Raw genomic sequence first — 11,229 nt, forward strand, 5'->3', positions numbered from 1 at the left:
CGGCGGCCATTTACAATATTCTACCGGTAGACACAGCCGTGGATAAGTAGTTGTACGAGAAGGAAGGACTCGATCGGATAAGCAGTGCCACATGTTTCTCAAGCGTTCTGTGATTTGGTCTTGAGCCAACACATGCGTTTTGTTTTTTGATTCATAAATTTTATGGCACCAGAGTGAATCGACGTCCATTGGTGTTTCGGGACTCTAGTGACAACTTGTTAATTATGAAAGATGCGTTCCGATTTCAGCTCAGTGCTGTCACGAATCTTTCATCTCTTTTGTGCTGGCGAGTTCGTGAGTAACTCTGCCTCTGTCCTAAGGAGTTTTTAGCGTTGCCAACTATTTTCGGAACGCACTCGAAGATGGCTTTATCTCGGCAATCATCTCATGCATTACTTTTTGAGGTTGATAAAGTTAGCACCCGAAGTCAATATGATCGACTGAAAGCAGCTTAGCTCGCTTGCGCGTGGTTTGAATAGGAAAAATATCACTCGCTCTTGTTTATCGGCGCTGAATTTCAGCACCCAGTTTTTGAAAATGGTATTATGCGAAGGTCTCATTGAATTTCGGATATGTTGTCGTGTCAATCGCTTGCACGTCGTTTGCACAACCAGCACCGCGAAGTAATTAGGTAGAAAATATCAAAATTACCAGTAAAAGAATTATTTTTTATAATTAACAATATTACCAGCGGAATAAATTATTACGCATGCGCCGAGAGCCGTTCAATTCCGTGCGTTTCAGATTCCAACCGGATAGACCGTAACCAGCCCCCTGGCACTCACCACTGCTCGTATACTAAACAAGTGTATGCGTTTTGTCCCCGTTTGTTAGTTTCTCTACGTGGCGCTAGTAGACTTCTGACACGCTCGCTGCCCTCGCTTACCGCGCGCAAGCTTGTCAGACAACTACTAGCGCTACTAGTGGTGGAGATTGGCGGCAGAATCGAACGACATTTTGCGAACCACTTTTAGCAGCGTGTGTCAGAGGACTGACCGTAACTAATGTGGTAAATAGCTGAACTAATTTCAATCACTTCAAATCGTTCGCGTGGCTTGCGCATCGCCCTAACCTGAAAAAAAACAATAATTCGTTTGCGCATTCGCGCGGTGCTGAGAAAAAGTGGAATGAACACCGGGTGCTGCATTTCAGCACCCGCGCTCTTCAAATATCGATTGCATACGAACCCCTTTTAGAAAATTCTAGGTACTTTGTCGCTTATGTTCTTAATATGCGAGACATAAAGAGACTGCCTCCTTGTTGCACACTATATTTTATGTGCCAAAAGTATAGTTTATTGTTGTTTTCTTTTATCAAGGACTACAAAAAAAAAAAAACTTTCGAGTACTAGACCGTTAATTTGCTTTTTTGGACTGTTCGGAGAGTTTTCATAGTACAGTCATATAGAAAGCATTACATAAAGTATGGAACATAGGCTAAAAAAGACGCGTAAACCATACTTGTAATACATAAACTACATCATATCTGTAGCAGTAGCACTAAGGCCTGTAATTACATTCATACTATATGCTAGACCTATTTTTCGTGGGCTTGGTGAATAGCCGTAAATGTGGGGGCAAGTAGTGAAGGTACACCTTCCGAGGTGAATTCTGACAGATTCAAGCCCGCCTGTGCCGTCTGCTATGCAGGTTGAATATATGGTAGCAGACGATACCGTGAAGTGAGCTTATTTAAAGATAGAGGCGTTATTGAGAAAATTTTATTAAAAGCTTGGGTAGATTTTTATTACGCGTATCCAACCAGTTTATTATACCGACACAGCATACCGTCCGACAAAATTCCATAGACTGGTTTTGCGACAGTTAGTTCCGACGATGATTGGTCGAGAGAAATTAGTTGATCAATCAACGGGTTACACATTCACTCTATCGGAAAAATGAAGGTTATTGAGACAGCTACAGGTAGCCTATGAGTATCTATTAATATCGTGAAAAGTTTGCAGCGCCTATTATAGAATTTTGTGAAAAGTTAGGGAGTTACGGAGAAAATTAGGAAAACCATTTGCATGAAATCATAGAAATTGGCAGAGTGTTGCAATCTCGAAATATGAATTTGGTTATACATAGTTAATCCTTGCTCAAGTAGAACGCGTTCTCAATTTTGCCTCTGAGATTTGTCTAAAAAATTTATTTAGTGTTACTTTTGCGACATCAAACTAAATTACGAAGCGTTTCTTTTTGCCCTTATTGGTTTGGACTAATCAATTATATTATCAACAATTCCGAAGAATTGTCAACTTATGACATTTTTTTTCGCAAAGATGATGAGGTGTAGGTGTACTGAAGAGTGATGTCACTAAAATGGCGCGGAAAGAGACTATTTCAAAATTGTCGTGTTTAAGTTAAAATCACATCTAATAATAATAATCAAGTACAATCTCTCTGCATGTCTGATACTTTACTTTTTATAAACGCAATTATTTCTCGCTGTTTGGACTTTCGTTCTCGATTTTCTGTCTCGAAGTGGTTAAAAAAAATGTACAGTAACGTTTGTATTTGAAGTTGCAAAAAGATATTCTCCTTCATTTATTTCCATGCAGCTTATGCATTTTGTACAGGTAGTAAAATTAGACTGATCAAACTGACGTTCTTCCGTGAACTAATGCCGACTCCAGAGATCAAATACCGCTCGAGTTGGAGCTGTTGAAAGTGCATAGGGGAAGCCAGTCCAGTCTGCCGGGTTAAGCTGAGGCGAAATTATTTATAAATTCATCGTTTTTGCTGCCCGACTGTCAATAGGCTAGACTATAATATCTACGGTGTGACTGACGCAACGTTTCAACTCGCAAGGAAATTATTATGCCATCTCGTGAGAAAATTAATGCTGTTTTCCAATTAATATTCCGAGTTGAGTAAACGGTTTTTACATCATGTTTGCAAATCACGCTGGGTTATTACCACTGCATTCGCCACAGGAAAAGTTTTCGTTATAGATCGCAATAAATTTCGTATTACTTATAGCAATATTTTCCCGTGGATCTTACGCGATATACTTTGAAACTTGTACTTCAATTTCAATTCTTTTAATAACCGATGAAATAACGTATTATTTGGTTGTATGCTAACAGGGAAACCTTTGCTTTCTCTACTGGCTGTAACTTCTTTGCGTGCAATACGATCCTTAAAACTGAGTTCCGGGAGTTTGCTATCCTTCAGTTCACCGGTAAATTGCGTAAGGCAGAACTAGATAAATATTTCAGGAGGCTTTACGCATCAGCATTCTGATGATAATCCATATCATCAATACCATTAATCAAATAATAAGTTGGGAATGGCATGTGTTTTCAAATTGGAACAGAACACATATAGTGGAATACAGACAAGGTATTTCATGTCCAATGCCGCATCAGGATAGCTTGAAATATACATTTTGCATCATAAAATACTTCAAATTAGAAAGGTTTGAGGGTTTCAGAGGTAACACGAAATGACAGTGTCAGTTTGATAATAGGCAGTGCTATTATGGAGAATATTGATTGCTAACGTTTTTTGAAACAAATAACGATATTCTATTGCTACTCTGAAAAAAATTTTTTCTTAGTTTTACTAGAAAGTGATAATTATGCTGAAGTTCTGTTTTCTTTTTAACCCTTCGACTCACACATCATTGTGCTGTGTCAACTTTTATAAGAAGATAGTGTTCTACGGTTTTTGGCGTAGCTGATTACAAATCTGAATTCAACTTTCAAAAATTCAAGATGACAGATACAATATGGTGGACGAAAATTTCAAATTTGATCGAATACAGTCAAAAAAACTGTGGAGGAGTTTTTGTAGTAGCTGATTGGATTCGCTATACTGGATTTTCAAATTCGTAATCAGGTACCCCAAACATTTAAGTTATGTAAAATATGTATATGAATAAAGGGGTACGTTTCTCGGAAATGAATTATCACTTCAATTTTCACGATTTTTCCAATCAATTTGTTTTTAACAATAATAATTTACATTATATCGCAATAATTACTCTTGAGTACTGAAAACATTAGTATACTAGCAGAAATAGCAAAAAACCGCAACGAAATATTTTGAAACGCTCTCTACATGTACAAAAAATGAATATGAAATAGGTGGCAAGAATACTTACCATTACGACTCAAAGAGTCAAGTTTTTCATCGGAATACCGTAGAATGCCGATTATCCGAACGTCAATTAATCGAACCGTAGATTATTGAATGACTATTTCGTTTATCTGAATGTCTATTTATTACATGCATTCTTTTTCCATTGGCAAGCTTCACCCGTTCGCAAAGTTGTGCAAAAATGAGACATAGCGTTGAATTTTACATTTTATGATGAACGAGTTTACGCGGTAAAACAGAAGAAAATCCGCGAGTTTTTTCCAACGCAATTGGTAAAGTTTACTGTTACCGCGTTAATTGGTTTTAAATGAATATATTCCATCACTTTGAATGAACTAGCGCCTTTTTCCCCACGGAACGAAGTTGTTCGGTTATCCAAATTTTCGACTATCCGAACGGTACCCGGTCCAAATTAGTTCGGAAAATCGACGCTCTACTTCACGTGTAACGTATAAAGTTTATTTTTTTGAGGAATTCCGATACTTGTCTTAGAATCGGACACGCCGTGCATGGCTAGCGAAAATGAAAGGAATTTTACTCGGCTCCATACAACCAAACCGAAGTAAAATTCATCATTATAATTTATACTATGTGCACTTGCAATTTTTCATGCCGTTCGTCAATGCTATGCCCACGAGGCAACTGCAGAGTATTACGTCGTGTTATTTAATCGAGATCACGAACGCCGGCAATCCGGTACGAGGGGCATTCCTTTCTTCGAAGCGAACGATGAAAAGTGATCGAGCTGAAATTCATGCGGATTGGGAAGTCAATTTTTTCTCTACATTTCAGCACGGCTCATTGTAAAATGAAAATATCCTTCCGGCAACTGACAATTATTTTGAATTCACTTGAATTTCCTTATAAACTCCATCGTGTACCTTATGTAATTGGAAGTTCTTTCCAATTAGCGTTCAATTATTCTGACAGCAGTGTGGGTAATAAAGGAGCGATCACTTATCGTTAAGAGATAACCAACTCGGCGAAAAATCAATCGGTTAATTAAATCGTTATTACTTATCGATTGAGTTGAATGATTAACCGTTTTGATACAACATTGTGCAAATGTAAATATCGAACCTCTGTGCATGGAGTGGCGCGCAACTTCGGTGAAGCCCCGGCGTTTATCACAACAGACGCGGGAGATTTATGAATTATGATATCGAACGTTGGCGTCGCGAGTTACGCTTTAGATTGAACAAGAAATAATCGATAGTAATTTTAGCTGAAAAAGTAAAAGGCGTATTTGAGAATTGTAAAACTTGGAAGTAGATTGTAGAGACGGGATTTCAGTGTACTTTCTAGACTTTAGTATCGGCACGGTCGCAGGTATGTGAATCTGTATTGCCTCCGGGGACTCACTTCAGAAGTCGTGCAATCTCCATCCTTGGATTCGAAACTGGAGCACATAGTCTTATAGTGCCCGACTAACTAACCAACTAATCGCAACCTCGTTTTATCTAACTGAAACATGTATACTGAATAACGAATCCTTTCTTATTCTTCATGTCACCGTCCACCTCGTAGGTCCAGAGAATCGATGAAAAACCATCGGCAACCAATTTTTTCATCGGAAAACATTAGTGTCATTGATATGTTGCTAACACATAGGTATAAAGATATGAAAGAGTGACTCGACATATCTAGCCTTTTTTTTGTGAGAGTCGAGTTACAGCGGAAGTGTGGAATTTGATGCGTTCGCTTCAGATTTGCCGATGTACGGTTATAAACAAACTTTCGATTTCTGCGCACCGAACTGCAACTTTACCGCGTTTCCGGCGTTCTTATATACAATGATTCATGCATAACCGATAAGGTTTATTACAAAATGTAGCACCCAGTAGCGCATACGCTTTCAAACGTTTTGCAAGAATTCATAGCTCCGCGCTTCTGTCCATGTGTACGGTAGCTATACATATACATGCATAATTACAATCATAAATTTACCACTCCGAGCACTTCAAGCTCCCTGCAATTCACTGTACTGCACGGATACAGTTCCTAACGATTTTCCTCGTCGAACCTACTGTAGCCGTAATAACAATGCAGCCTCGTAATTTGCGATTCACGTGTAACACTTCTGTAAAACCATTGCAATGATGACACTTACAGCTATAGATGTCTGCATCTTCCAAGTTGATACAATATAGCAACGCACTTATCTATAATTTACAAAGGTGCACTGCGTCATTGCGATCAATTCGGATTTGCCATACCTGAAGATACCGTCTATGTATATAGAAGCTGAAATTAATGTTCCAAGAAAATTTCATTTGATTATCGGATTCGAACTTGGTGTTAAAGAATCAATGTCTGACATGTTTTTTTTTTTAGTCTGCTGGTATTTGCACAATTTACTTAAAACGAATGACCAATTTCTGTCTTTTCGGCGCCACACTAAAACCATTAAGTTAAGAGAACCAAAAACTTTGGCCCTCTTCACTATTGAAACTGGCCTTGCATTTAATTAGCGATAATCATGGTTGATAAGATGAGAATAGAGGATCTAATTACCTGACAAAATGTTGCACGAATAGCTAGTCTTCCTAAAATGGCATGGATAGTCCAAACGGAGATGCAAACGTTCTCGAAGTAAACCGTGCCAAGGTACAGGTAACCTCTTGTCGAGACGTTCAACTTCTATAAGGATCAATGTGTGTAGAAATAAGTGGTTATATTGAGGGCAACAAAGATAACGATTTTGAAGGGCGATCCAGAAGCTCCATTGTTCAAAGAAAGATCGTCCTCTTTTTCTTGTCCGAGAAATCGGTTCATAGAGTCGAGTCACGAAAACTGGAAGATAAATCGAATTGGATATGCACAATGGGCTCAGATTTGGGGGGTAACAAGAGCCTAATAAGGGGCCAGAAGGGTCGGCAGGCGAGGTGAAAGGGGTCTTGAGGCGGTCTCGTTACATTGCAATTGCAGCGGGCCCCCGCCCGTACTTTACTGGGCCTGGGCAGGGCAAGGCCCCAGTATAAAAGCAAACGCAACTGCCCCTTGAACAAGTAGTATTTTCCAGTAAATCGTACAAGAAAAACTCTCCACCATGCAGCTCGCTGTAAGTTACCAGACAGCAGATATTTCTTAGGATCGTTTCTACGATTTTTAAGCATCTGTTGTACAGAACCGCACATGGTGCTTTCTGCACCATGTTTTTTGAACCTGTTCATCAGTTGGAAATTTTACATACGTTTGAGCATTTTTAAATTCGCTATTCGTTGAACTCTTATTTGTTCAAGTGCATTTACGGTATCTCGTACAATTAAATTCAAGTGCCGATACACCATTTGATTGTTAACGCGACGATGCAGCGTATTAAATTCTCTCGTTTGGGCATATCGCAGGAATTCATATCGATTATTGCATACTTTTCCCACTGCTCCTATCCTGCGCTCCACATTGAAGAGTTTACTGAAATGCGGTGATATTTCACTAGCTGAATACGATTCGTTTGTTGTATTTTTTTTGACTTGTCGGGATTAATGGTAATACAAAATTAAGTTACCTAACATCTGTACACCGGTGATATGAAATTTGTCGATATGTATATGTAACACGAACTTCTATATTTATTTTATTCGTTCCTCTAGTCGAAAGTCCAAACAATGTAAATAGTGATACAAGATAATTTTTCTTTTCTTCTTAGATTGTCCTGTTCGCCGTTGTTGTGGCCGTCAGCGCACACCCAGGTTTGATCGACCCGTGGGCGGCACCACAGGTAAAGTTTTAATACTGGTGCTTTCGAAAGAATCAATTTAAAGCTTTTAATCCGCACTCTTTCTCGCTCTCACGATTCTCTTCACCCGTTCGCTTACACTATTACCACATCACGTTACGTCAATTCTCAGACCGAGTTTCTTGTGAAAGGAAACAGTCTGACACGCAAGCGTCAAATCGCTCGCATCCCTGGTCGAGTTCGGTGAACCAATCAGAAGCAGGTCGCGCGACGCATGCGCAATCGGCCGCTTCGTTTCGCCTAAGCCACTCGATGTGAGTTGGTTTACGGTATGAAGCTGAAGCTAGCAGCCAAAGTTAGCAGCCAAATGTGGTAAATTTTTCGGAAATAGAAAAATACGGTTCAGTTTTAATATTCATAATTCTATTAGTATTGAAGGTTCAAGGTGTTTCACAAAATTTTGATTCTCGGTCTTCACTACCTTATTTGGATCGATATCAGAACGTTTGGCTGATAGCTTCAGTGTCATGCTTACCGTAGGAACCATTATACGCTGTGACAGTCGTATTTTTATACATTTATTCCGCGAGGATATTGAAAGAATCGAAACGCCATTGCACCACACTGCACCTAATTTTGCATTTTCCAGGCACGTTATCTAGCACACAAGGCCGGCTTTTTTGAAAATTAGGTAGACTACTCTTCGATTAAACACCAGTAGGTTATCGGGTGGAACATCAACCCACCTATGTTAACCGATAAGCACAGGCACCGGTTAACCACATCTCGAGATTGAAACTAACTCGGGACAAGTAGTTGGATTCTCGATATTTTGCCTTTACTGAGAGAGAAGCGATCGAGAGCGGGAAAAGAGAATCCGTACCCTCAAACAGAGAAAAGAGAGATTTTTCCATCTACCGATTTACATAGAAAAAATTCGCATTTTGTATTTTTCCATAAATTTTCCAACTGACATTGTACATTTCACGGAATTTCCGCAATTGCGCAAGCCTTAAACGTCGTCTGACGTACACTCCTGTGATGCAGTGACCCGGCTGATCGCGAGTCGACTTTCTCTAATGATAAATCCATCGTCCTAGAAGACTGCGAGAGTTTTATTCCCCTCCTAGACTCGTTGTTGCATAGCTATCTCTGTCGGCAATACCTGCACGTGATGAGTACGAGGTGGAAAATCAAAGGAAAATTAATTTCCAGGTGGTCGCTGCTCCCGAGCATCACTACGTCGGGGTTTCTCACGGGCATGCTCCGGTCGCTGTTCATCCCCAGTACGTCAAGGTCGCCCAACCAGCCCCGATACCGGCCCTGCACCCGCAGCCTCTGAACATCAAAGTGCCCCACACGCAGTCGGTCAGGCTGCCCGTTGGTCACGTCCACATAAGTCATCCCCATCTGATCGGCGTTGAGGTTTCGCATCCGGAACCCGAGCCAGTCATCGCCAAGCATGCTGTCGTCCACAAGACGGTTCATGCCGCACCAGCCCATCCCTGGTAAATTAGGGATTAATTAAACCACCGTCTAATAAACGAGTCCCCGGCTTTTCACTAACGTTAGACAAATCAACGCCCTATGTACGTAATAATCACCTGGAAGTATGTTGATTTTTTGTATTTTATTTTACTTATCAATGCGGCCAGAGTATTTGGGAAGAATTAAATAAATTTTATCAGCGAAAAACTTTGCAACAGCTACTGCAGTTGTATTTTGTTTCGCATCGATAATGTTATAATTAGTTTGGAAAAATATTCGCTGGTTTAGTTTTATTCGAGAAGAGGTAAAGAGAAAGGAAGTCATCTTCGCGAAAATTTTGCACTTGATGCAGATGGTTGGATTATTATTATAAACATTATTACTATTAATATAATTATAATTACTCTTTGTTTTTCTGTCGCGAAAATTATTGATTGTGTCACAGCTACGATTACGTCATGGAAAAAAAAAAGAATAAAAATTTCATAAGCGTAAACTTGGAAGAACTCGATCTCCGTTTCCTAGGAATTATGATATATAGTATAAGAGCGTTAATTAATGTCGCGCGAATCGTGTGAATAATCCAGGGACTGCAGACCAGGCACTCAAACTAAAAAAATCTATATTTCTTAAAAAAAAATTTATATACACATAAAAAAAATTACACGGTAAAAAAGAAAAAAAAAAAAAACGACTTTCTATAAAATACTCCAATTGCGTATTCTTCTTGTGCGGCATGTGATACTGAAGAAAACAAACAACAATTGCTTTCGAAAAATTTTTATCCCAAAAAAATTCCCCACCCCCTTTTCATTGTATATTATTGTATACTATTTCGCCCTCGCTGTAATTTATTTTCTAATAAAAAGTAAATCTTACATCTTGTGATAACAATACAGCTATTGTTATAATTTTGTAATACCCGATACCCTATATATACGTATAAAAAATACTACATCACAAATTTATATTACACATAGTAGCAAATGTAGTATTTTGTTTGTTTTAATTTTCAATATGTCGAAATTTTTATTCTCTCAAATCGATTTATACTATACATGTATAGATGTGACAGAATCGAAGATCTTGCTCAAACTTTGAGTTTATATAGTGAGTTTGGAATAGATTGATGCTATTTCCAAGCACGGAACTGATGCTATCGAAAGTTTGCTAATTACTGACAATGCACGGAGCGGTACGTATGAAACTTCTATAAATAGACGTGCACACCTGGTTGGCGGGTATTATAGAGAACGTGTGCAAAACTGACGATAGCGCCGAATTGGCCGTATTTGTCCTAACCGACGGGCAGCAGACAATAACAATTGATAGTGCAAAAATGAACCTTTCCTTATCTTATTCCGGGCGGAGGCATTTTCTGGGTACGAATATTTGTTTTTTCGGAAAAATGTTAACAAATGACCGCCAGACCATCCATCAACGTTGGTGCAAGTCCTGTCGACGGGGACAAATTTGGCCACTCGTAGCGCAAATCTTACTCCTGGTTGTTTTATTTCACTTTATAATTAGATGCGGATGTAAATGGATCGTGAAAAGTTAAGTTAATAATGTTTAAAGTGAAGAGAAACGTGCTAAATCAGCAAAACATGAAGCAATTAAGCCTGTATATATTTTTTACTTTAAGGTATGGTAAAATTATAGCGATTTAGCTCACGATTTGATCGAATCGTCAGGCTAACAATAAGTCAGGATAAAATGTTTCGTTGCCCGATCTAGTTATTTTTATTGTACATACCTATGTATACCTTCGCACGTCATATTCCGTGGCTAAAGCCGCAGTCTGATAAAGAGCACTTACTAAGGCTCATTGATCTACTAACACGGAAAATATAAATCAATTTTTAGCTGCCATGGAAACTTAGTGGCCAAACACGAGTGTTCGCTTGTTCGTTTGCATCGCCGCGGCGTGTTACGCGAGGAGACAGTTCCTGGTCAAAC

At 39.1% G+C, this 11,229-nt stretch overlaps 1 protein-coding gene across 1 annotated transcript; it reads left to right on the plus strand.

Annotated features, from left to right (window-relative positions):
- Positions 1-7,129: 7,129 nt before the first annotated feature.
- LOC124221479 (uncharacterized) lies at positions 7,130-9,976 on the plus strand. Its single transcript, XM_046631547.2, has 3 exons — positions 7,130-7,164; positions 7,753-7,824; positions 8,998-9,976. The coding sequence occupies exons 1-3, from the start codon at positions 7,153-7,155 to the stop codon at positions 9,292-9,294; spliced, it is 381 nt and encodes a 126-aa protein (XP_046487503.1). The 5' UTR covers positions 7,130-7,152; the 3' UTR covers positions 9,295-9,976.
- The last annotated feature ends 1,253 nt before the right edge of the window (positions 9,977-11,229 follow it).

Source organism: Neodiprion pinetum, chromosome 6 (assembly GCF_021155775.2).
Source record: "Neodiprion pinetum isolate iyNeoPine1 chromosome 6, iyNeoPine1.2, whole genome shotgun sequence".
NCBI lineage: Eukaryota > Metazoa > Arthropoda > Insecta > Hymenoptera > Diprionidae > Neodiprion > Neodiprion pinetum.